At 52.8% G+C, this 26,837-nt stretch overlaps 1 protein-coding gene across 3 annotated transcripts in view; it reads left to right on the top strand.

Annotated features, from left to right (window-relative positions):
* LOC147105969 (differentially expressed in FDCP 6 homolog) overlaps positions 1 to 26,452 on the top strand; it is a 185,146-nt gene extending 158,694 nt beyond the window's left edge. For all 3 annotated transcript variants that reach the window (XM_086008579.1, XM_086008580.1, XM_086008578.1), the window contains 4 exons: positions 5,785 to 5,951; positions 7,233 to 7,422; positions 14,174 to 14,264; positions 25,868 to 26,452. In XM_086008579.1, coding sequence (XP_085864705.1) covers positions 5,785 to 5,951; positions 7,233 to 7,422; positions 14,174 to 14,264; positions 25,868 to 26,112 — 693 coding nt within the window. In that variant the 3' untranslated portion in view covers positions 26,113 to 26,452. The remainder of the gene's footprint in view (positions 1 to 5,784; positions 5,952 to 7,232; positions 7,423 to 14,173; positions 14,265 to 25,867) is intronic.
* Positions 26,453 to 26,837: the final 385 nt, after the last annotated feature.

The raw sequence follows: 26,837 nt of genomic DNA, 5'->3' as shown, positions 1-26,837 counted from the left end.
AGGTAGACGGATACATACACTACAAGTGTAGAGGGAGCTTTACTCTGTATCTAACCCGTGCTGTACCTGCTGTGGGAGTGTTTGATGGGACAGTGTAGAGGGAGCTTTACTCTGTATCTTACCAGTGCTGTACCTGCCCTGGGAGTGTTTGATGGGGACAGTGTAGAGGGAGCTTTACTCTGTATCTAACCCGTGCTGTACCTGCCATGGGAGTGTTTGATGGGGACAGTGAAGAGGGAGCTTTACTCTGAATCTAAGCTTTACTCTGAATCTAACCCGTGCTGTACCTGCCCTGGGAGTGTTTGATGGGACAGTGTAGAGGGAGCTTTACTCTGTATCTAACCCGTGCTGTACCTGCCATGGGAGTGTTTGATTGGGACAGTGTAGAGGGAGCTTTACTCTGAATCTAACCCATGCTGTACCTGCCGTGGGAGTGTTTGATGGGACAGTGTAGAGGGAGCTTTACTCTGTATCTTACCAGTGCTGTACCTGCCCTGGGAGTGTTTGATGGGGACAGTGTAGAGGGAGCTTTACTCTGTATCTAACCCGTGCTGTACCTGCCGTGGGAGTGTTTGATGGGACAGTGTAGAGGGAGCTTTACTCTGTATCTAACCCGTGCTGTACCTGCCCTGGGAGTGTTTGATGGGACAGTGTAGAGGGAGCTTTACTCTGTATCTAACCCGTGCTGTACCTGCCCTGGGAGTGTTTGATGGGACAGTGTAGAGGGAGCTTTACTCTGTATCTAACCCGTGCTGTACCTGCCCTGGGAGTGTTTGATGGGACAGTGTAGAGGGTGCTTTACTCTGTATCTTACCAGTGCTGTACCTGCCCTGGGACTGTTTGTTGGGGACAGTGTAGAGGGAGCTTTACTCTGTATCTAACCCGTGCTGTACCTGCCCTCAGCGTTTGATACTGGGTGCACACCCCAGCAACACATACCTCACCTCAATAAGGATAATTGTGCTTACCCTGGGAGGATATGAGGCTGAAGGCTCTACCAGTTAGACCATAGAACAGTGAGAGGAATGGAATATTTCAGAACAATAAAGGCTACAATCTGAACGGGGGAAGGGATACCCGTACAGACCAATTTATGGATTTAGAAAATGTCCTTCTCAGTGGCATGGGATCACAGAGGGAGCTAGCACAGGCACGATGGGCCAAATGGCCTCCTGTGCTGGAAACGGTGCCATGTCATTCAGCTGGGGAGCCAGACAAAGCTCGGCCTAATCTCCTTCTCACTTTCACTGGAGATGAAAGTGCAGCCCAGAAGAGGCGATTCTGCCCATTGCAAGCATCCCGAGAGAAAGATCAGAGGGGCAATAAAAAACAATCGTGTCTTTCTCTCATAGCTGTGAAAACTTTAGGTTATTACTTATAAAAACATTGGAGATGGGGGAAGAATGGCTGTTTGACTGGGTGAGCGGGAGGTCACGTGATGAAACCGCCAGGATATCATCCAATCAGAGTTGGTAACCCTAGCCCTGAAGGAACTGGGAAATGAATCTGATTTCCAGTGTAGAAATGTATATACGGCCTAGCCAACTCTGGCAGCGGCAGAAGTCCTGTGTAGTTCATTTGAAGTCCAAAGAGGGAGGGAGGGAGCGAGGGAGGCAGGAAATAATAAAGCTCCTGTTGTGCATGTAACCTGTTCCACCTTAAGAGAGCTTAAGCCTGTTCCACCTTAAGAGATGTACTACTTTCTCGGGCTGCTGTAGACGTAATACCGGGGGTGAACACACCGGTATATAAGCACTGTGCAGTAATCTTGTATTCAGAATAGTCCCTACCTCCAACCAGTAAAGACCTGTTTTTGATTGTTATTAATTAGTCTGTGTCTTAATTAACTAGATAACTCACAGATTTAACACTGGCGACGAGTCTGATTCGGACCCTGCGGCAGTCACTCCACGGCAGCTTCGTCCACAGCCAGGACGTTGCAGAGAGGTTTCCACCCTCTCCACCCCACTGGAAGACATCCTGACCTCGGAGCCTCCATCGGCGACCGTCAGCTTCTTCTCCAGCTTGGTGGTGGGTAAGCCGTTGTCTGAGCCGGGCAGCGACGCGACAGGCAGTCGACCGCGTTGGCCGCACGAACGGGGCTGGGGGAGCCGGAGGAATAGGGCGCGAGAGCCGCTTCGAGCGGGAGGCGTTTCAACAGAGCGATCGCATCTCCTGATAAGGGCCGAGAGCCGCGAGAGCGATCGCATCTCCAGATAAGGGCCGAGAGCCGCTTCGGTCGGGAGCCACTTCGCGATCCAGCGATCGCATCCGCTGATAAGGGCCGCACTCGGGCGATCGCGGCGAAGATAAGGGCCGCACTCGGGGGCTGAAGGGAGACGGCGTCGGGGGACGGGTGAAGACCGCCAAGCGTGGGAAAACCGCCATTTTGTGGGCGGAGGACGACGGCAAGAGCGGGAAGCCGCCATCTTGGATAGCAGTAAAAAAAAAAAAAATCTGAGAAATTGCAAATCTGATAAAGTACTACAATGCCTAAACACGGGAATATTAGCAACTTTGATAGTGACATCGAAGATTGGGCCATATATGTTGAACGAGTTAAAAATTATTGGAAGGCCAATAAAATTCGTGAGGCTGATAAAGCACTAACATTATTAAATTTAATGGGTGCGAAGACATACGGGCAATTGAAACACCTGTTATCACCAGATGAACTGGCGGATAAGACGTTCGATGAGATTGTTACTGTCCTGAAAGATCATCTAAACCCCACGCCGCTGATGCTAGCGGAACGATTTAAATTTTACGACAGAAGGCAGCTACAGCATGAAAGCAATGCTGAATATTTGCTGGAATTGCGTAAATTAGCGAAATATTGCCAGTTTGGAACGGGACTGACAGATGCACTACGAGACAAATTTGTGTGTGGTTTATTTAAACAGGATACACAAAAGCGACTGCTCGAGGAGAATGAGCTGACGCTTGAGAAGGCGGTCACTATGGCAGCAGCACACGAAGCCGCAGCGAGAGGCACGGCAGTAATGCAGCTACGGTCACCGGAGCTCAGTGCACACAAATTGGGTGTGAGTTCTGGCAAATGTTATCGTTGTGGAAAGACAACGCATGATCAGAACCAGTGTTGGTTTAAAAACCAAGAATGTAGAACTTGTGGTAGGCTTGGACATATAGCTAGAGTATGCAGGCCAGGGAAGAAGACCAGCAACAAGAAGTCACCGCAAGGAAAATACGCAAAAGTACACAAGGTGGCCGAACAGGAGTCCGATTCAGACGCTAGCAGTAATGAACTGGCTGGCTTAAGCAGTATTGAACTGGCTAGCTTAAGGGTACTCAACGTTGGTAAGGGTGCAGACCTCCAGACAATTTGGGTTACTCTTCAGATAGAAGGAGTCCAAGTAAAAATTGAATTGGGCACTGGATCGGCATTGTCGGTCATGAATAAGAAAGATTACAGAAGGTTATTCCAACATATTCCCCTACAGGATACGGAGATTATATTGACAACCTACACGGGGCAGAGAGTGTACCCCATCGGGACAATAAAGGTTGCAGTGGCCAACAAGGGCGAAGGAAGTCAAATAATGGACTTATATGTGCTACCGGAGGGAGGTCCACCACTACTAGGCCGGGAGTGGTTTAGAAACATAAATATGGACTGGCATTCGCTAAAAGCCATAAAGAGTGAGAACTCGGTGCAGATAATCAGCCCAGACTCTAGAACTGATGATGGTAAGACCAACCCATGTGCAAAAGACAAAGTTTCAGCACAGAATTCCACTGAGCAACAACAACATAGTTTAACAGAGAATTCTGAGTCTGTCAAGTCTACTGATATGCACATTTTTGAGGGACACTGGGCTCGAACTCAACTCCATTTCAAACTACAACAGCAATTAGAACAAATGATTTGCCGTTTTGAGCAAGAGATGAATGAAATAAAAAAGTTCTTTGTTACAGAGTGGGAGAATCTGGAAAGGCAACAGAAGCAACTGATGGAGAAAATGGAGCAGGAGCACACCAACCATCTGCGCGAGGAGGCCGAACGAATCAAAGCTGATTCAGGTTCTGAAGGTGCGTGCCATAATCTGGTGTCAGAAGAGTTAACGGTCAGCCAACTCCTTCATATGCTGAGGGACAAGACTCTGAAATGGGAAAAACTTGAACACGAGCTGCGATCTTCAAAGGAAAAGGGTTCGGAGCTCTCAAAAGTCATTGAGATGGCTGATGTGACGACACAGACTGAAACGACTGCAACAGAGCAGCCATTGGATGCCAAAAGTACGCTGACTCACGTCAATGTAGAACAACAGACCGCTGAAACAGCTGCTCCGGTAGAGGGATTGCATAGTCCGATCAATCAATCTCCAAAGGAAGTTGAAGTATTAAAATCACAAATGAGGTCACTAGTAAACGACTTGCTGAAAGCCCAGAAAAAGCTGGAGGCAGAGGTACACATGAAGAAGTCTCTTCAGGAAAGATGTCTGGATTTGGAACAAGAGCTGGCTAATGTCCAGCTGGGTATGGAGGAAATAGACGACCCTCTCGCTGACCTGTCGGACAACTCCGAATATTACTATGTCCTGTCCTGCCCAACTTGTAACTTCGACTCCCACCATACAGAAATCATGGAGGAGCACCGAAAGTCTATGGAACATCGGGAGAAGGTGGCTCTACTACAAAAAAAGGAGGAGGAGAAGGAGAAACTGCGCATGCAGCTGGCAGCTGTGGCAGCTGACAATGGAGCCCAGAGAGTCTCCAAGAAGCAGAAAAGGAAAAGTAAAAACAGAAGATGACCCATCTGAACCATTATCACCTCTACCAGATCACACACGTGGTCCCTCTGAACGGAGCCAAATCAGTTCGGAAGTTCAAGCTGTTAAATCCATGAAAGGACTATTGAATGAATAACGTGAACCGACTACACCACAGAGATTGAATCTGTGAACTGTTTTCCGCAGAGACTGAATCTGTGATATGTTACGTTAAACATGAAGTTATATATGTATATATGTTATTACGTTATGTTAAATGGGGGGGATGACTATAAAGCTAAGAAGGGAGGAGTGTTGTGTATGTAACCTGTTCCACCTTAAGAGAGCTTAAGCCTGTTCCACCTTAAGAGATGTACTACTTTCTCAGGCTGCTGTAGACGTAATACCGGGGGTGAACACACCGGTATATAAGCACTGTGCAGTAATCTTGTATTCAGAATAGTCCCTACCTCCAACCAGTAAAGACCTGTTTTTGATTGTTATTAATTAGTCTGTGCCTTAATTAACTAGATAACTCACAGATTTAACAGCTCCCATGATAACCTCCTCAGGGTGAGTCCAAGTTCCTGCCTCATGTGGTCTGTGCAGTGAGTGCTGTGTCCTTGAGTCACAGAGGGCCCAGATTCAGTTCCCAGTCTCTACTGCGGTAGTTGGCCTCAGTCAGGGCAGCAGTTTGAGTGCTATCATTGGCCCCTCATCTCTGAACTAGGAAAGGGGGAAATCAGCTGGGGTCCCACTCCAGACAGCTCTGCAGTGTCTCCCACTGGAGTAGGAGCAGGGTGGGGCTCAGTGGTGGAGTCCTGCACGCCTCCCCTCCCATGGTGGAACAGTTCTCTGGCACTACTGTGGCTCACAGATGACCACATGGGCAAGATGATGAGGGGGACCTGGTGCCCCAGCATGGTAGCTCCTGGAGGGAGAGTAAAGTGGGAGCGGGAGGAACGTTATTCATTGCCGGTAATCTTCAGTGGGTGAAGGTGTTTGCCGCACTCTTCGGTGTGTTATCCTCTCTCTCTGTCTCGTCTCTTCAAAGGACAAACTCCACATGCAGCTGGAGATGGAGCAGAAGGAGCTGGAGGCCGGAGCCCAGCGCCATCGGATTCAGGAGCTGGAGGAGATGCAGCGAGGACTGGAACAGGCCCTGGAGGCCGAGATTCAGGCCCGCGCTGATGAGCAGACTGTGCGATCGGCACAGACAAGGTGTAGTGATGAGAGCTAGAGCTGGGGGGGATTGTAACTCTGCCTGATCACCAGGGGGAGCAGTTAAAATGGAGCGGCTCCATTTCCTGCCGAATCCCTGTTTTAACCACTGGTTCTGGCAATGACTGCGATCCAGTGGGAGCCTCACCTGTGACAGACTGGCTCATGATTCTACCTCTGCTCTGAGCGGGAGCTGGACTCCATTTCTCTTTTAATCCGTCTACTCTAGAAGTGTAGGGCGGGGGGGAAGGTAAGCACATTCCAGACTTCCTTTATCCTGGAACTGCTTCCGACTCTGGGACTTCACGTGGCTCTCGATGGGGGCAAAGATCATTTTATTGAGAGGCCTAGAAGGGCAAAGGCCCATAGCGCAGTGCCAAGAGGTGACACCAAGCTTGGATTTAACAAGCCTGAAGATTTCAGGAATGGGGTGGAGGGGAGGAGGTCAGCAGTCTGGAGGAAGAAAGAATAAGTGTGGTGATGAGGGAGAGGGGGAAGGAATATTTAGGGTGGTGTAATTACAGTTTAAAAGGAAGACTAGAAGGTTGGAATACATAAGTGAGAGAGATGACTGACCAGGGTTTTGGTGTCTCCTGTCTGAGAGTGAGGCGATGGGGGTGGGGGGGTTGGGGGGAGAGCCATCCCAGGTTTGAGAGCAGGCAGAGTTACACAGAGCAAATATATTAGGAAGTATTTGGCACAAGAATCTCTTCCTGAGGCAGCTTTAGCAATGGAGGAGGTGTGGGAGTTCCGCTTGAGATCAGAGGAGGTAATGAGGCAAGTTTGACAATAGCAGAAGTCAAACTGAGGGCAGAGACAGCAAAATTATTGCCTGTTTTGAACCTTACCGGCCCGGTGGGAATGGGGCGAGGTCGAGTCGGACTCCTGTTGAGTCCTAGATTGGGTGTAAGCTTACCTTGAGCAGGCAAGTTCTCACCGGTGTCTTGGCCAATATTTATCCCTCAACCAACACCTAAAAACAGACTATCTGGTCATTTATCACATTGCTGTTTGTGGGAGCTTGCTGTGCGCAAATTGGCTGCTGCGTTTCCTACATTACAACAATGACTCCAGTTCAAAAGTACTTCATTGGCTGTAAAGCACTTTGGGACGTCCTGAGGATGTGAAAGGTGCTATATAAATGCAAGTCTCTTTTTTTTCTCTCTTTCTTTCTTTGCACCATTCTTTCTTGTAGATCTGAACACAGTCGAACTGGTTCGACCACATTGCCCGGTGAAGCTGGCTTTGAATTCTTCAATTGTTGCTTTGTTTTTTTGTTAGGCTGTTGCAGCAGGAGGAGGGGAAGCTGAGGGAACTGATGAGGCTGAAGTCTGAACAGCGGGATCTCATCCAGCAAACCTGGCAGGAGAAGAGGCAGCTGCAGCAGCAAATGGCCGACAAGGCCCAGACTCTGCAGCAGGACATGGAGGAGCTGCGAGAGACCAGACAGCGTAACAAGCAGGACCTGGCTGTGAGTGAATGGGTCCAGGGACAGCGAGCGGAGGCCACCAGCAGCACAGTGCACTGAGCTCAGGGCCCTTCGTCCTGCATCTCTTCCCATTTCTGCACCTCCACTGCTTGGGGATCAACGATTACACCAAGTTACATCGAGTCTATGGCACAGAAACAGGCTATTTGGCCCAACTGGTCCAGGCCGGCGTTAATGCTCCACACGAGCCTCCTCCCACCCTTCTTCACCTAATTGTATCAGTATATCTTTCTAATCCTTTCTCCCTCATGTATTTATCTAGCTTCCCCTTAAATGCCCCTTGTGGTAGCGAGTTCTACATTCTCACCAGACTCTGAGAAGGGAACAGGCTATCCTAGATAGGAAACAGGCTATCCTAGATTGGGTATAGTGCAGTGAGAAGGGGTTAATTAATAATCTTGCTGTGCGGGGTTCTTCAGGGAAGAGTGACCATAACATGATAAAATTCTTCATTAAGATGGAAAGTGAAGAAGTCCAATCCGAAACTAGGGTCCTAAATCTAAACAAAGGAAACTACAATGGTATGAGGAGTGAGTTGGCTATGATAGATTGGGGAGCTTCATTAAAAGGCATGACGGTGGATAGGCAATGGCTAACATTTAAGGAACGAAAGCATTAATTGCAACAGTTACACATTCCTTTCTGGCGCAAAAACACAAAAGGAAAAGCGGCCTAACCATGGCTAACAAAAGAAATTAAGGATAGTATTAGATCCAAAGAGGAGTCATATAAAGCTGCCAGAAAAAGTAGCAAGCCTGAGGATTGGGAGCAGTTTAGAGTTCAGCAAAAAAGGACCAAGAGGTTGATTAAGAGGGGAAAAATAGAGTGTGAGAGTAAACTTGCAAGGAACGTAAAAGTGGACTGTAAAAGCTTCTACAAGTATGTAAAAAGAAAAATATTAGTGAAGACAAATGTAGGTCCCTTACAGTCAGAAATGGGAGAAATTATAATAGGGAACAAAGAAATGACAGAGCAATTAGACAAATACTTTGGTTCTATCGTCACGGAAGAGGACACAAATAACTTCCCAGAAATGTGAGGGAACCAAGCGTCTAATGAGAAGGAGGAATTAAAGGAAATTAGTATTAGTAAAAAAAATAGTGCTGGAGAAATTAATGGGACTGAAAGCTGATCAATCCCCAGGGCCTGATAATCTGCATCCCAGAGTACTAAAAGAGGTAGCCATGGAAATAGTGGATGCATTGGTTGTCATCTTCCAAAATTCTATAGATTATGGAACAGTTCCTGCAGATTGGAGGGTGGCAAATGTAACTCCACTATTTAAAAAAGGAGGGAGAGAAAAAACCAGGAACTACAGACCGGTTAGCCCAACATCAGTAGTAGGGAAAATGCTAGAGTCTATTATAAAGGATGTGACAATATCAACAGGATTAGACAAAGTCAACATGGATTTATGAAAGGGAAATCGTGTTTGACAAACCTACTGGAGTTTTTTGAGGATGTAACTGGTAGACTAGATAAGGGAGAACCAGTGGAGGTGGTGTATTTGGATTTTCAGAAGGCCATTTATAAAGTCCCACATAAGAGGTTAGTTTGCAAAATTAAAGCACATGGGATTGGGGGTAATATACTGGCATGGATTGAAAATTGGTTAACAGACAGGAAACAGAGAGTAGGGATAAATGGGTCTTTTTCAGGGTGGCAGGCGGTGACTAGTGGGGTACCGCAGGGATCAGTGCTTTGGATGATTTGGATGAGGGAACCAAATGTAATATTTCCAAGTTTGCTGATGACACAAAACTAGGTGTGATTGTGAGTTGTGAGGAGGATGCAAAGAGGCTTCAAGGCGATTTAGACAAATTGAGTGAATGGGCAAATACATGGCAGATGCAGTATAACGTGGATAAATATGAAGTTATCCACTTCGGTAGGAAAAACAGAAAGGTAGAGTATTATTTAAATGGTGATAGATTGGGAATGTCCTGGTACACCAGTCACTGAAAGCAAACATGCAGGTGCAGCAAGCAGTTAGGAAGGCAAATGGTATGTTGGTCTTCATTGCAAGAGGATTTGAGTACATGAGCAAGGATGTCTTATTCCAGTTGTACAGGGTCTTGGTGAGACCACACCTGGAGTACTGTGTGCAGTTTTGGTCTCCTTACCTAAGAAAGGATATACTTGCCATAGAGGGAGTGCAGCAAAGGTTCACCACACTGATTCCTGAGATGGCAGGACTGTCGTATAAGGAGAGATTGGGTAGACTAGGCCTGTATTCACTAGAGTTTAGAAGAATGAGAGGGGATCTCATTGAAACGTATAAAATTCTGACAGGGCTAGACAGACTGGATGCAGGGAGGATGTTTCCCCTGGCTGGGAAGACTAGAACGAGGGGTCACAGTCTCAGGGTATGGGGTAGGACGTTTAGGACTGAGATGAGGATAATTTCTTCACTCAGAGGGTGATGAACCTGTGGAATTCTCTACCACAGAAGGCTGTGGAGGCCAAGTCATTGAATATATTTAAGAAGGAGATAGATAGAATTCTAGACACAAAAGGCATCAAGGGGTATGGTGAGAGAGCGAGAATATGGTACTGAGATAGAGGATCAGCCATGATCATATTGAATGGCAGAGCAGGCTCGAAGGGCCAAATGGCCTATTCCTGCTCCTATTTTTCTATGTTTTTTTTCTATTAGTCTCTAGGATATGATAGTATCAGCAGTAAGAGATTGTTTCCACTGGTCAGTGAGTCCAGAAGGAGAGGGTGCAGATTTAATATAAGCACAAGAATTATGCTTATAAAGATGGACACTGTTGGATATCAGGGTCCAAAATACTTCTAAAACTGCTTAAAAACTGGAATATTGGTGGATATGGGGAGTGAACAGGAGAGTGAGATTAAATTGGGTGGGACATTAAAGGGTGCGTGGAGTGAACAGGAGAGTGGGATTAAATTGGGTGGGACATTAAAGGGTACGGGAGTGAGCAGGAGAGTGGGAGTGCCACGTGCTAGTCAGAGTAGAAATAGAAGGATATTTCAGATGAATACGTGGCTAGAGGAATGGTGCAACAGGGAGGGATTCAAGTTCCTGGGACATTGGAACCGGTTCTGGGGGAGGTGGGACCAGTTCAAACCGGATGGTTTGCACCTGTGCAGGGCTGGAACCGATGTCCTAGGGGGAGTGTTTGCTAGTGCTCTGGGGGAGGGTTTAAACTAAAATGGCAGGGGGTTGGGAACCTGAGCAGGGAGACAGAGGAAAGGGAAACAAGGATAAAAGCAAAAGATAGGAAGGAGAAAAACAAAAGTGGCAATCAGAGAAATCAACGGTTTAAATCAAATGTGGCCACAGTAAATAATAATTCTAATAGGTCTAAGAACGTTAAAAAAACAAGCCTGAACGCTTTGTGTCTTAATGCGAGGAGCATTCGTAATAAGGTGGCTGAATTGGCTATGCAAATAGAGGTAAACGAATATGATTTGGTTGGGATTACGGAAACGTGGCTCAAGGATGGCCAAGGCTGGGAACTCAACATCCAGGGGTATTCGATATTCAGGAAAGATAGGCAAAAAGGAAAGGGAGGTGGGGTAGCATTACTGGTTAAAGAAGGGATTAACACAATTGTAAGGAAGGATATTAGCTCTGATGATGTGGAATCTGTATGGGTAGAATTGAGAAATACTAAGGGGCAGAAAACGTTAGTGGGAGTGGTATATAGACCTCCAAACAGTAAGGCGGAGGTTGGGGATGGCATTAAAAGGGAAATTAAAGAAGCGTGCAATAAGGGCACAACAGTCATCATGGGTGACTTTAATCTACATATAGATTGGGCTAACCAAATTAGTAACAATATTGTGGAGGAGGAATTCCTGGAGTGTTTACGGGATGGTTTCCTGGACCAATATGTCGAGGAACCAACCAGAGATCAGGCCATCTTAGACTGGGTATTATGTAATGAGAAAGGATTAATTAGCAATCTTGTTGTACGAGGCCCCTTGGGTCGGAGCGATCATAATATTATCGAATTCTTCATTAAGATGGAGAATGAAGTAGTTGACTCAGAGACTAGGGTCCTAAATTTAAATAAAGGAAACTACGATGGTCTGAGGAGCGAGTTGGGTAGGATTGATTGGGGAATGTCACTCAAAAGGTTGACGGTGGATAGGCAATGGCACACATTCAAAGACCGAATGGATGAACTACAGAATTTGTTCATCCCAGTTTGGCATAAAAATAAAACAAAAAAGGTGACTCAACCGTGGCTAACAAGGGAAATTAGGGATAGCATAAGATCCAAGGAGAGGACATATAAATTGGCCAGAAAAAGCAATAATCCTGAGGATTGGGAGCAGTTTAGGATTCAACAAAGGAGGACAAAGGGATTAATTAAGAAGGGGAAAATAGAATATGAGAGTAAGCTTGCAGGGAACATAAAAACTGACTGTAAAAGCTTTTATAGATATGTGAAGAGAAAAAGATTGGTGAAGTCAAGCGTAGGTCCCTTGCAGTCAGAATCAGGGGAATTTATAACGGGGAACAAAGAAATGACAGACCAACTAAATACATATTTTGGTTCTGTCTTCACAAAGGAGGACACAAATAACCTCCCAGAGATGCCGGGGAACATAGGGTCTGATGAAAGGGTGGAACTGAAAGAAATCAGTATTTGTGGGGAAATGGTGTTAGGAAAATTGATGGGACTGAAGGCCGATAAATCCCCAGGGCCTGATAATCTACATCCTAGAAATAGTAGATGCATTGCTGGTCATCTTCCAGAACTCGATAGACTCTGGAACAGTGCCCATGGATTGGAGGGTAGCTAATGTTACCCCACTATTCAAAAAAGGTGGTAGAGAAAAAGCGGGGAATTATAGACCGGTAAGCCTGACATCGGTAGTGGGGAAAATGCTAGAGTCCATTATAAAAGATGTAATAGCAGAGCACTTGGAAAGCAGTGACAGGATCGGACAAAGTCAACATGGATTTACAAAAGGTAAATCATGCTTGACTAATCTACTGGAATTTTTTGAGGATGCAACTGGTAAAATAGATAAGGGAGAACCGGTGGATGTGGTGTATTTGGACTTTCAGAAGGCTTTCGATAAGGTCCCACACGAGATTAGCGTGCAAAATTAAGGCACATGGGATTGAGGCCAAGGTATTGGCTTGGATAGAGAACTGGTTGGCGGATAGAAAGCAAAGAGTTGGAATAAACGGGTCATTTTCCGAGTGGCAGGCAGTGACTAGTGGGGTACCGCAAGGATCGGTCCTAGGACCCCAGCTGTTCACAATATATATTAATGATCTGGACGAGGGAATTGGATGTAATATCTCCAAATTTGCAGATGACACAAAGCTGGGTGGGAGGGTAAGCTGTGAGGAGGATGTCGTGAAACTCCAGTACGATTTGGACAGGTTGGGTGATTGGGCAGAAACATGGCAAATGCACTATAATGTGGATAAATGTGAGGTTATCCACTTTGGTGGCAAAAACAGGAAGGCAGACTATTATTTGAATGGCAATAGATTGGGAGAAGGGGAAATGCAAAGAGACCTGGGTGTTCTTGTGCACCAGTCGCTGAAGGTAAGCATGCAGGTGCAGCAGGTGGTTAAGAAGGCAAATGGTATGTTGGCCTTCGTAGCAAGAGGGTTCGAGTACAGGAACAAGGATGTCTTGCTGCAGTTGTACAGGGCCTTGGTGAGACCGCACCTTGAGTATTGTGTGCAGTTTTGGTCGCCTTATCTGAGGAAGGACGTTCTTGCCATGGAAGGAGTGCAGCGAAGATTCACCAGGCTGATACCTGGGATGGCAGGAATGAGGTATGAGGAGAGATTGTGTCGATTGGGCTTATACTCACTGGAGCTTAGAAGATTGAGAGGGGATCTCATCGAAACCTATAAAATTCTGTCAGGCCTAGACAGACTAGATGCAGGAAGGATGTTTCTGATGGCCGGGGAGTCCAGAACCAGGGGTCATAGTCTAAGGATAAGGGGTAAGCCACTTAGGACTGAAATGAGGAGGAATTTCTTCACCCAGCGAGTGGTGAACCTGTGGAATTCTCTGCCACAGAGGGCGGTGGAGGCCAGTTCATTAAATATATTCAAGAAGGAGTTGGATATATTTCTTAAGGCTAAAGGGATCAAGGGATATGGGGACAAGGCAGGGACAGGGTACTGAATTTGGATGATCAGCTATGATCTCATTGAATGGCGGAGCAGGCTCGAGGGGCTGAATGGCCTACTCCTGCTCCTATCTTCTATGTTTCTATGTTTCTATTAGACTGAGTAGGATAGGAAAGGGTTTTGGCTTGAGCAGGTGTGTGGGTTAGATACAGAGTAATGGTCACTGGACACTGTCCCATCAAACACACCCAGGGCAGGTAAAGACTACAATTCTGCGAGGCTTTCCTAGAAGGTTTGGATCTTAGTAAATTCTCAAGCATCACGGATAGTGATGGAGGATAAATTCCAGGGACGTCCTCAGGTAATTTCACCTGAACTCGCCTTCCCAGCTGAAGGGAGCATAGGTCGGACAGTGAGCACCAACACTGTAATGCCGACTCTCCAACTAGTGCTCCCTCCAGGTGACTCCTCATGCTGACTGTGGTATTGTGGGATTTACCTTCTAATGCCTGTATTTTCTGCTATGGGACGCTGGTGACTTGTGGTCAACTCCCCTCAGGTTTGTCTGCTGCAGGGAGCTTTACCTCGCTGTCGGAGAATGGGGTGGTGAAGGACGAGAGCAGCCATGTTGACGTTTTCTCTTCTCCTCAGGTGGCGGAGAAGAAGCGGAGACGAGCAAGTCGTTACGTTAAACGGTGGAATGTGCAGCTGAACCGACTGATGCAGCCAATCATACCTGGGGGTAAGAGGGAGATGAGAGCACCTGCTGAGGGAGCTGGGTAATGCCAGGCTGGTCTAGCATGAGGTGGGATGACCCCTACGAGAGGTGGAGCAGAATGGGGCAGTACTGGGATTGGCACTAGGTGCCATATTCCCTGGGGAGATGGGGAATGCGGCAGTACTGGGGGCGCGGGGCGGGGATTGCAGTGGGTGTGAGGTTCAGGGGACAGTATGGAGATTGGCAGTGGGTGTGGGGTTCAGGGGACCGTATGGGGATTGGCAGTGGGTGTGGGGTTCAGGGGGACAGTACGGGGATTGGCAGTGGGTGTGGGGTTCAGGGGTCAGTACGGGGATTGGCAGTGGGTGTGGGGTTCAGGGGTCAGTACGGGGATTGGCAGTGGATGTGGGGTTCAGGGCACAGTATGGGGATTGTCAGTGGGTGTGGGGTTCAGGGGACAGTATGGGGATTGTCAGTGGGTGTGGGGTTCAGGGGACAGTATGGGGATTGTCAGTGGGTGTGGGGTTCAGGGGACAGTATGGGGACTGGCAGTGGGTGTGGGGATCAGGGGACAGTATGGGGATTGGCAGTGGGTGTGGGGTTCAGGGGACAGTGTGGGGATTGGCCGTGGGTGTGGGGTTCAGGGGACAGTATGGGGATTGTCAGTGGGTGTGGGGTTCAGGGGACAGTATGGGGATTGGCAGTGGGTGTGGGGTTCAGGGGACAGTATGGGGATTGGCAGTGGGTGTGGGGTTCAGGGGACAGTATGGGGATTGGCAGTGGGTGTGGGGTTCAGGGGACAGTATGGGGACTGGCAGTGGGTGTGGGGTTCAGGGGGACAGTATGGAGATTGGCAGTGGGTCTGGGGTTCAGGGGACAGTATGGGGATTGGCAGTGGGAGTGGGGTTCAGGGGGACAGTATGGGGATTGGCAGTGGGTGTGGGGTTCAGGGGACAGTATGGGGACTGGCAGTGGGTGTGGGGTTCAGGGGGACAGTATGGAGATTGGCAGTGGGTGTGGGGTTCAGGGGACAGTATGGGGATTGGCAGTGGGAGTGGGGTTCAGGGGGACAGTATGGGGATTGGCAGTGGGTGTGGGGTTCAGGGGACAGTATGGGGATTGGCAGTGGGTGTGGGGTTCAGAGGACAGTATGGGGATTGGCAGTGGGTGTGGGGTTCAGGGGACAGTATGGGGATTGGCAGTGGGTGTGGGGTTCAGGGGGCAGTATGGGGATTGGCAGTGGGTGTGGGGTTCAGGGGACCGTATGGGGATTGGCAGTGGGTGTGGGGTTCAGGGGACAGTATGGGGATTGGCAGTGGGTGTGGGGTTCAGGGGACAGTATGGGGATCGGCAGTGGGTGTGGGGTTCAGGGGGCAGTATGGGGATTGGCAGTGGGTGTGGGGTTCAGGGGACACTATGGGGATTGGCAGTGGGAGTGGGGTTCAGGGGACAGTATGGGGATTGGCAGTGGGTGTGGGGTTCAGGGGACAGTATGGGGATTGGCAGTGGGTGTGGGGTTCAGGGGACAGTATGGGGATTGGCAGTGGGTGTGGGGTTCAGGGGACAGTATGGGGATTGGCAGTGGGTGTGGGGTTCAGGGGACAGTATGGGGATTGGCAGTGGGTGTGGGGTTCAGGGGACAGTATGGGGATTGGCAGTGGGTGTGGGCTTCAGGGGACAGTATGGGGATTGGCAGTGGGTGTGGGGTTCAGGGGACAGTATGGGGATTGGCAGTGGGTGTGGGGTTCAGGGGACAGTATGGGGATTGGCAGTGGGTGTGGGGTTCAGGGGACAGTATGGGGATTGGCAGTGGGTGTGGGGTTCAGAGGACAGTATGGGGATTGGCAGTGGGTGTGGGGTTCAGGGGACAGTATGGGGATTGGCAGTGGGTGTGGGGTTCAGGGGACAGTATGGGGATTGGCAGTGGGTGTGGGGTTCAGGGGACAGTATGGGGATTGGCAGTGGGTGTGGGGTTCAGGGGGACAGTATGGGGATTGGCAGTGGGCCTGGGGTTCAGGGGACAGTATGGGGATTGGCAGTGGGTGTGGGGTTCAGGGGACAGTATGGGGATTGGCAGTGGGTGTGGGGTTCAGGGGGACAGTATGGGGATTGGCAGTGGGTGTGGGTTGCAGGGGACAGTATGGGGATTGGCAGTGGGTGTGGGGTTCAGGGGACAGTATGGGGATTGGCAGTGGGCCTGGGGTTCAGGGGACAGTATGGGGATTGGCAGTGGGTGTCGGGTTCAGGGGACAGTATGGGGATTGGCAGTGGGTGTGGGGTTCAGGGGACAGTATGGGGATTGGCAGTGGGTGTGGGGTTCAGGGGACAGTATGGGGATTGGCAGTGGGTGTGGGGTTCAGGGGGACAGTATGGGGATTGGCAGTGGGTGTGAGGTTCAGGGGACAGTATGGGGATTGTCAGTGGGTGTGGAGTTCAGGGGACAGTATGGGGATTGGCAGTGGGTGTGGGGTTCAGGGGACAGTATGGGGATTGGCAGTGGGTGTGAGGTTCAGGGGACAGTATGGGGATTGGCAGTGGGTGTGGGGTTCAGGGGACAGTATGGGGATTGGCAGTGGGCCTGGGGTTCAGGGGACAGTATGGGGATTGGCAGTGGGTGTCGGGTTCAGGGGACAGTATGGGGATTGGCAGTGGGTGTGGGGTTCAGGGGACAGTATGGGGATTGGCAGTGGGTGTGGGGTTCAGGGGACAGTACGGGGGATTGGCAGTGGGTGTGGGGTTCAGGGGACAGTATGGGGATTGGCAGTGGGTGTGGGGTTCAGGGCACAGTATGGGGATTGGCAGTGGGTGTGGGGTTCAGGGGACAGTATGGGGATTGGCAGTGGGTGTGGGGTTCAGGGGACAGTATGGGGATTGGCAGTGGGTGTGGGGTTCAGGGGACAGTATGGGGATTGGCAGTGGGTGTGGGGTTCAGGGGACAGTACGGGGATTGGCAGTGGGTGTGGGGTTCAGGGGACAGTATGGGGATTGGCAGTGGGTGTGGGGTTCAGGGCACAGTATGGGGATTGGCAGTGGGTGTGGGGTTCAGGGGACAGTATGGGGATTGGCAGTGGGTGTGGGGTTCAGGGGACAGTATGGGGATTGGCAGTGGGTGTGGGGTTCAGGGGACAGTGTGGGGATTGGCAGTGGGTGTGAGGTTCAGGGGACAGTATGGGGATTGGCAGTGGGTGTGGGGTTCAGGGGACACTATGGGGATTGGCAGTGGGTGTGGGGTTCAGGGGGACAGTATGGGGATTGGCAGTGGGTGTGGGGTTCAGGGGACAGTATGGGGATTGGCAGTGGGAGTGGGGTTCAGGGGGACAGTATGGGGATTGGCAGTGGGTGTGGTGTTCAGGGGACAGTATGGCGTTTGGCAGTGGGAGTGGGGTTCAGGGGACAGTATGGGGATTGGCAGTGGGTGTGGGGTTCAGGGGACAGTATGGGGATTGGCAGTGGGTGTGGGGTTCAGGGGACAGTATGGGGATTGGCAGTGGGTGTGGGGTTCAGGGCACAGTATGGGGATTGGCAGTGGGTGTGGGGTTCAGGGGACAGTATGGGGATTGGCAGTGGGTGTGGGGTTCAGGGGACAGTATGGGGATTGACAGTGGGTGTGGGGTTCAGGGGACAGTATGGGGATTGGCAGTGGGTGTGGGGTTCAGGGGTCAGTATGGGGATTGGCAGTGGGTGTGGGGTTCAGGGCACAGTATGGGGATTGGCAGTGGGTGTGGGGTTCAGGGGACAGTATGGGGATTGGCAGTGGGCCTGGGGTTCAGGGGACAGTATGGGGATTGGCAGTGGGTGTGGGGTTCAGGGGACAGTATGGGGATTGGCAGTGGGTGTGGGGTTCAGGGGACAGTATGGGGATTGGCAGTGGGTGTGGGATTCAGGGGGACAGTATGGGGATTGGCAGTGGGTGTGGGGTTCAGGGGGACAGTATGGGGATTGGCAGTGGGTGTGGGGTTCAGGGGACAGTATGGGGATTGGCAGTGGGTGTGGGGTTCAGGGGACAGTATGGGGATTGGCAGTGGGTGTGGGGTTCAGTGGGACAGTATGGGGATTGGCAGTGGGTGTGGGGTTCAGTGGGACAGTATGGGGATTGGCAGTGGGTGTGGGGTTCAGGGGACAGTATGGGGATTGGCAGTGGGTGTGGGGTTCAGTGGGACAGTATGGGGATTGGCAATGGGTGTGGGGTTCAGGGGACAGTATGGGGATTGGCAGTGGGTGTGGTGTTCAGGGGGACAGTATGGGGATTGGCAGTGGGTGTGGGGTTCAGGGGACAGTATGGGGACTGGCAGTGGGTGTGGGGTTCAGGGGACAGTATGGGGATTGGCAGTGGGTGTGGGGTTCAGGGGACAGTATGGGGATTGGCAGTGGGTGTGGGGTTCAGGGGACCGTATGGGGATTGGCAGTGGGTGTGGGGTTCAGGGCACAGTACGGGGATTGGCAGTGGGTGTGGGGTTCAGGGGACAGTATGGGGATTGACAGTGGGTGTGGGGTTCAGGGGACAGTATGGGGATTGGCAGTGGGTGTGGGGTTCAGAGGACAGTATGGGGATTGGCAGTGGGTGTGGGGTTCAGGGGACAGTATGGGGATTGGCAGTGGGTGTGGGGTTCAGAGGACAGTATGGGGATTGGCAGTGGGTGTGGGGTTCAGGGGACAGTATGGGGATTGGCAGTGGGTGTGGGGTTCAGAGGACAGTATGGGGATTGGCAGTGGGTGTGGGATTCAGGGGACAGTATGGGGATTGGCAGTGGGTGTGGGTTTCAGGGGACAGTATGGGGATTGGCAGTGGGTGTGGGGTTCAGGGGACAGTATGGGGATTGGCAGTGGGTGTGGGGTTCAGGGGACCGTATGGGGATTGGCAGTGGGTGTGAGGTTCAGGGGACAGTATGGGGATTGGCAGTGGGTGTGGGGTTCAGGGGACAGTATGGGGATTGACAGTGGGTGTGGGGTTCAGGGGACAGTATGGGGATTGGCAGTGGGTGTGGGGTTCAGGGCACAGTACGGGGATTGGCAGTGGGTGTGGGGTTCAGGGCACAGTACGGGGATTGGCAGTGGGTGTGGGGTTCAGGGGACAGTATGGGGATTGACAGTGTGTGTGGGGTTCAGGGGACAGTATGGGGATTGGCAGTGGGTGTGGGGTTCAGAGGACAGTATGGGGATTGACAGTGGGTGTGGGGTTCAGGGGACAGTATGGGGATTGGCAGTGGGTGTGGGGTTCAGGGGACAGTATGGGGATTGACAGTGGGTGTGGGGTTCAGGGGACAGTACGGGGATTGGCAGTGGGTGTGGGGTTCAGGGCACAGTACGGGGATTGGCAGTGGGTGTGGGGTTCAGGGGACAGTATGGGGATTGACAGTGGGTGTGGGGTTCAGAGGACAGTATGGGGATTGGCAGTGGGTGTGGGGTTCAGGGGACAGTATGGGGATTGGCAGTGGGTGTGGGGTTCAGGGGACAGTATGGGGATTGGCAGTGGGTGTGGGGTTCAGGGGACAGTATGGGGATTGGCAGTGGGTGTGGGGTTCAGGGGACAGTATGGGGATTGGCAGTGGGTGTGGGGTTCAGGGGACAGTATGGGGATTGGCAGTGGGTGTGGGGTTCAGAGGACAGTATGGGGATTGGCAGTGGGTGTGGGGTTCAGGGGACAGTATGGGGATTGGCAGTGGGTGTGGGGTTCAGGGGGACAGTATGGGGATTGGCAGTGGGCCTGGGGTTCAGGGGACAGTATGGGGATTGGCAGTGGGTGTGGGGTTCAGGGGACAGTATGGGGATTGGCAGTGGGTGTGGGGTTCAGGGGACAGTATGGGGATTGGCAGTGGGTGTGGGGTTCAGGGGACAGTATGGGGATTGGCAGTGGGTGTGGGGTTCAGGGGACAGTACGGGGATTGGCAGTGGGTGTGGGGTTCAGGGGACAGTACGGGGATTGGCAGTGGGTGTGGGGTTCAGGGCACAGTGTGGGGATTGGCAGTGGGTGTGGGGTTCAGGGGACAGTGTGGGGATTGGCAGTGGGTGTGGGGTTCAGGGGACAGTATGGGGATTGGCAGTGGGTGTGGGGTTCAGGGGACAGTGTGGGGATTGGCAGTGGGTGTGAGGTTCAGGGGACAGTATGGGGATTGGCAGTGGGTGTGGGGTTCAGGGGACAGTATGGGGATTGGCAGTGGGTGTCGGGTTCAGGGGACAGTATGGGGATTGGCAGTGGGTGTGGGGTTCAGGGGACAGTATGGGGATTGGCAGTGGGTGTGGGGTTCAGGGGACAGTATGGGGATTGGCAGTGGGTGTGGGGTTCAGGGGACAGTATGGGGATTGGCAGTGGGTGTGGGGTTCAGGGGACAGTATGGGGATTGGCAGTGGGTGTCGGGTTCAGGGGACAGTATGGGGATTGGCAGTGGGTGTGGGGTTCAGGGGACAGTATGGGGATTGGCAGTGGGTGTGGGGTTCAGGGGACACTATGGGGATTGGCAGTGGGTGTGGGGTTCAGGGGGACAGTATGGGGATTGGCAGTGGGTGTGGGGTTCAGGGGACAGTATGGGGATTGGCAGTGGGTGTGGTGTTCAGGGGACAGTATGGGGATTGGCAGTGGGAGTGGGGTTCAGGGGACAGTATGGGGATTGGCAGTGGGTGTGGGGTTCAGGGGACAGTATGGGGATTGGCAGTGGGAGTGGGGTTCAGGGGACAGTATGGGGATTGGCAGTGGGAGTGGGGTTCAGGGGACAGTATGGGGATTGGCAGTGGGTGTGGGGTTCAGGGGTCAGTATGGGGATTGGCAGTGGGTGTGGGGTTCAGGGGACAGTATGGGGATTGGCAGTGGGAGTGGGGTTCAGGGGACAGTATGGGGATTGGCAGTGGGTGTGGGGTTCAGGGGACAGTATGGGGATTGGCAGTGGGTGTGGGGTTCAGGGGACAGTATGGGGATTGGCAGTGGGTGTGGGGTTCAGGGCACAGTATGGGGATTGGCAGTGGGTGTGGGGTTCAGGGGACAGTATGGGGCTTGGCAGTGGGTGTGGGGTTCAGGGGACAGTATGGGGATTGACAGTGGGTGTGGGGTTCAGGGGACAGTATGGGGATTGACAGTGGGTGTGGGGTTCAGGGGACAGTATGGGGATTGGCAGTGGGTGTGGGGTTCAGGGGTCAGTATGGGGATTGGCAGTGGGTGTGGGGTTCAGGGCACAGTATGGGGATTGGCAGTGGGTGTGGGGTTCAGGGGACAGTATGGGGATTGGCAGTGGGCCTGGGGTTCAGGGGACAGTATGGGGATTGGCAGTGGGTGTGGGGTTCAGAGGACAGTATGGGGATTGGCAGTGGGTGTGGGGTTCAGGGGACAGTATGGGGATTGGCAGTGGGTGTGGGATTCAGGGGGACAGTATGGGGATTGGCAGTGGGTGTGGGGTTCAGGGGGACAGTATGGGGATTGGCAGTGGGTGTGGGGTTCAGGGGACAGTATGGGGATTGGCAGTGGGTGTGGGGTTCAGGGGACAGTATGGGGATTGGCAGTGGGTGTGGGGTTCAGTGGGACAGTATGGGGATTGGCAGTGGGTGTGGGGTTCAGTGGGACAGTATGGGGATTGGCAGTGGGTGTGGGGTTCAGGGGACAGTATGGGGATTGGCAGTGGGTGCGGGGTTCAGTGGGACAGTATGGGGATTGGCAGTGGGTGTGGGGTTCAGGGGACAGTATGGGGATTGGCAGTGGGTGTGGTGTTCAGGGGGACAGTATGGGGATTGGCAGTGGGTGTGGGGTTCAGGGGACAGTATGGGGACTGGCAGTGGGTGTGGGGTTCAGGGGACAGTATGGGGATTGGCAGTGGGTGTGGGGTTCAGGGGACAGTATGGGGATTGGCAGTGGGTGTGGGGTTCAGGGGACCGTATGGGGATTGGCAGTGGGTGTGGGGTTCAGGGCACAGTACGGGGATTGGCAGTGGGTGTGGGGTTCAGGGGACAGTATGGGGATTGACAGTGGGTGTGGGGTTCAGGGGACAGTATGGGGATTGGCAGTGGGTGTGGGGTTCAGGGGGCAGTATGGGGATTGGCAGTGGGTGTGGGGTTCAGGGGACAGTATGGGGATTGGCAGTGGGTGTGGGGTTCAGAGGACAGTATGGGGATTGGCAGTGGGTGTGGGGTTCAGGGGGCAGTATGGGGATTGGCAGTGGGTGTGGGGTTCAGGGGACAGTATGGGGATTGGCAGTGGGTGTGAGGTTCAGAGGACAGTATGGGGATTGGCAGTGGGTGTGGGGTTCAGGGGACAGTATGGGGATTGGCAGTGGGTGTGGGGTTCAGGGGACAGTATGGGGATTGGCAGTGGGTGTGGGATTCAGGGGACAGTATGGGGATTGGCAGTGGGTGTGGGTTTCAGGGGACAGTATGGGGATTGGCAGTGGGTGTGGGGTTCAGCGGACAGTATGGGGATTGGCAGTGGGTGTGGGGTTCAGGGGACCGTATGGGGATTGGCAGTGGGTGTGAGGTTCAGGGGACAGTATGGGGATTGGCAGTGGGTGTGGGATTCAGGGGGACAGTATGGGGATTGGCAGTGGGTGTGGGGTTCAGGGGGACAGTATGGGGATTGGCAGTGGGTGTGGGGTTCAGGGGACAGTACGGGGATTGGCAGTGGGTGTGGGGTTCAGGGCACAGTACGGGGATTGGCAGTGGGTGTGGGGTTCAGGGCACAGTACGGGGATTGGCAGTGGGTGTGGGGTTCAGGGGACAGTATGGGGATTGACAGTGTGTGTGGGGTTCAGGGGACAGTATGGGGATTGACAGTGGGTGTGGGGTTCAGGGGACAGTACGGGGATTGGCAGTGGGTGTGGGGTTCAGGGCACAGTACGGGGATTGGCAGTGGGTGTGGGGTTCAGGGGACAGTATGGGGATTGACAGTGGGTGTGGGGTTCAGGGGACAGTACGGGGATTGGCAGTGGGTGTGGGGTTCAGGGCACAGTACGGGGATTGGCAGTGGGTGTGGGGTTCAGGGGACAGTATGGGGATTGGCAGTGGGTGTGGGGTTCAGGGGACAGTATGGGAATTGGCAGTGGGTGTGGGGTTCAGGGGACAGTATGGGGATTGGCAGTGGGTGTGGGGTTCAGAGGACAGTATGGGGATTGGCAGTGGGTGTGGGGTTCAGGGGACAGTATGCGGATTGGCAGTGGGTGTGGGGTTCAGGGGACAGTATGGGGATTGGCAGTGGGTGTGGGGTTCAGGGGACAGTATGGGGATTGGCAGTGGGTGTGGGGTTCAGGGGACAGTATGGGGATTGGCAGTGGGTGTGGGGTTCAGAGGACAGTATGGGGATTGGCAGTGGGTGTGGGGTTCAGGGGACAGTATGGGGATTGGCAGTGAGTGTGGGGTTCAGGGGGACAGTATGGGGATTGGCAGTGGGCCTGGGGTTCAGGGGACAGTATGGGGATTGGCAGTGGGTGTGGGGTTCAGGGGACAGTATGGGGATTGGCAGTGGGTGTGGGGTTCAGGGGGACAGTATGGGGATTGGCAGTGGGTGTGGGGTGCAGGGGACAGTATGGGGATTGGCAGTGGGTGTGGGGTTCAGGGGACAGTATGGGGATTGGCAGTGGGCCTGGGGTTCAGGGGACAGTATGGGGATTGGCAGTGGGTGTCGGGTTCAGGGGACAGTATGGGGATTGGCAGTGGGTGTGGGGTTCAGGGGACAGTATGGGGATTGGCAGTGGGTGTGGGGTTCAGGGGGACAGTATGGGGATTGGCAGTGGGTGTGAGGTTCAGGGGACAGTATGGGGATTGGCAGTGGGTGTGGAGTTCAGGGGACAGTATGGGGATTGGCAGTGGGTGTGGGGTTCAGGGGACAGTATGGGGATTGGCAGTGGGTGTGAGGTTCAGGGGACAGTATGGGGATTGGCAGTGGGTGTGGGGTTCAGGGGACAGTATGGGGATTGGCAGTGGGCCTGGGGTTCAGGGGACAGTATGGGGATTGGCAGTGGGTGTGGGGTTCAGGGGACAGTATGGGGATTGGCAGTGGGTGTCGGGTTCAGGGGACAGTATGGGGATTGGCAGTGGGTGTGGGGTTCAGGGGACAGTATGGGGATTGGCAGTGGGTGTGGGGTTCAGGGGACAGTATGGGGATTGGCAGTGGGTGTGGGGTTCAGGGGGACAGTATGGGGATTGGCAGTGGGTGTGGGGTTCAGGGGACAGTATGGGGATTGGCAGTGGGTGTGGGGTTCAGGGGACAGTATGGGGATTGGCAGCGGGTGTGGGGTTCAGGGGACAGTATGGGGATTGGCAGTGGGTGTGGGGTTCAGGGGGACAGTATGGGGATTGGCAGTGGGTGTGGGGTTCAGGGGACAGTATGGGGATTGGCAGTGGGTGTGGGGTTCAGGGGACAGTATGGGGATTGGCAGTGGGTGTGGGGTTCAGGGGACAGTATGGGGATTGGCAGTGGGTCTGGGGTTCAGGGGACAGTATGCGGATTGGCAGTGGGTGTGGGGTTCAGGGGACAGTCTGGGGATTGGCAGTGGGTGTGGGGTTCAGGGGACAGTATGGGGATTGGCAGTGGGTGTGGGGTTCAGGGGACAGTATGGGGATTGGCAGTGGGTGTGGGGTTCAGGGGACAGTATGGGGATTGGCAGTGGGTGTGGGGTTCAGGGGACAGTATGGGGATTGGCAGTGGGTGTGGGGTTCAGGGGAGAGTGCGGGGATTGGCAGTGGGTGTGGGGTTCAGGGGACAGTATGGGGATTGGCAGTGGGTGTGGGGTTCAGGGGACAGTATGGGGATTGGCAGTGGGTGTGGGGTTCAGGGGACAGTCTGGGGATTGGCAGTGGGTGTGGGGTTCAGGGGGACAGTATGGGGATTGGCAGTGGGTGTGAGGTTCAGGGGACAGTATGGGGATTGGCAGTGGGTGTGGGGTTCAGGGGACAGTATGGGGATTGGCAGTGGGTGTGGGGTTCAGGGTACAGTATGGGGATTGGCAGTGGGTGTGGGGTTCAGGGTACAGTATGGGGATTGGCAGTGTGTGTGGGGTTCAGGGGGGCACTGGGGAATGGCAGTGGGTGTGGGGTTCAGGGGACAGTATGGGGATTGGCAGCGGGTGTGGGGTTCAGGGGACAGTATGGGGATTGGCAGCGTGTGTGGGGTTCAGGGGACAGTGTGGGGATTGGCAGCGGGTGTGGGGTTCAGGGGTCAGTATGGGGATTGGCAGTGGGTGTGGGGTTCAGGGGACAGTGTGGGGATTGGCAGCGGGTGTGGGGTTCAGGGGGGCACTGGGGAATGGCAGTAGGTGTGGGGTTCAGGGGGGCACTGGGGATTGGCAGTGGGTGTGGGGTTCAGGGGAACAACCCCCCCTCCCCCCCCCCCAACCTACCCCCTTAACCCCCCCTCCCTCCCTCCCCTCCCCCACCCCACACACACACACACACACACATTTTGGCCTGGTCGTGAGATGAACCACCATTTTCTCAGGCTGGATAGCAAGAGGATTCTATGGAGATGGGATCATCCTAATATCCATAGCAAGAACCTGCTTTCCCTTACTCCCTGTTGAGTGAATGGGAGAGGGTGGCCAGGTTTACTGGGGCCTTCCATGTTATGTTCGTGTGAAGCGCCTTGGAATGTTTTACAAGGTTAAAGTTGCTATATAACTGCAAGTTGTTGTTGTATAACGTTTGACCTCATGTTGCAGCTGCCCAAAATCAGCCACCAAGCCATGACATCCTGAGTCACAGAGGAGGCGGAGCCTTTCTTCCCAAAGAATTCAGCATCAAGAAGGCCAATCGGAAAACAAGACCCCAGACACAGGGCAAGAGTGAGGAACCCAAGGCCTCAACCCAGGCCTCAGGGGAGACGTCGGAGTCCGAATCTGATGATTACGAGAACATAGAGGAACACGTGAAGAACATGTCATTGATGGGGGCAACGTTCCCCTAGATCAATGCCAATTGGCTAAGTATGCAGCGTAGGCTGGTGAGTGAGGGGAAGGTGTGAAGAATCCCACACGGTACCAGCACTGAATTAGCAACAGACACGATGTGTGCTGTCCTTCAGTGGGCCAGACAGTCTCTAGCATCCACCGTCTGCCGGTCTGGGGACTCTGCTCCATTCATTGAAACTGGAGCCTTGGACATAATGAGTGGGGTGGGGACACCCTGAGGTAGTCAACAGCAGGAGAGACAGACCCATCAGCACAAACTGACCCCAAACTGCTCTTAGCAGAGGTTGAGCCTTCACCAATATTCAACTGATGATAAAGAATTCTCACTCACTTCAATTTCCTCTGTTGCCTCGTTTTTCTGCCTGTTTCTGTTGTTTCTTTTGTAGTGGTGTGGAGAATTATTGTAGGATCAGAAAGATCTGACAATGGATGGAGACATTACTGAAATTGGGAGAGAGGGGGAGAACGGCTATGGGTGGAGACATTGCTGGGACTGGGGTGTGCGGGGGGGAGAGGTGGAGACATTGCTGGGACTTGGGTGAGAGGGGAGAGAGGGGGAGACATTACTGGGACTGGGTGTGGGGGGAGAGAGGGGGAGACATTACTGGGACTGGGGTGAGAGGGGAGAGAGGGGGAGACATTACTGGGACTGGGTGTGGGGGGAGAGAGGGGGAGACATTACTGGGACTGGGTGTGGGGGGAGAGAGGGGGAGGGGGGAGA

Source organism: Somniosus microcephalus, chromosome 16, assembly GCF_052327205.1.
Source record: "Somniosus microcephalus isolate GS21.2 chromosome 16, FLI_Smic_1.0, whole genome shotgun sequence".
Classification (NCBI taxonomy): domain Eukaryota; kingdom Metazoa; phylum Chordata; class Chondrichthyes; order Squaliformes; family Somniosidae; genus Somniosus; species Somniosus microcephalus.
This window is presented reverse-complemented; position numbering and strand designations above follow the sequence as displayed.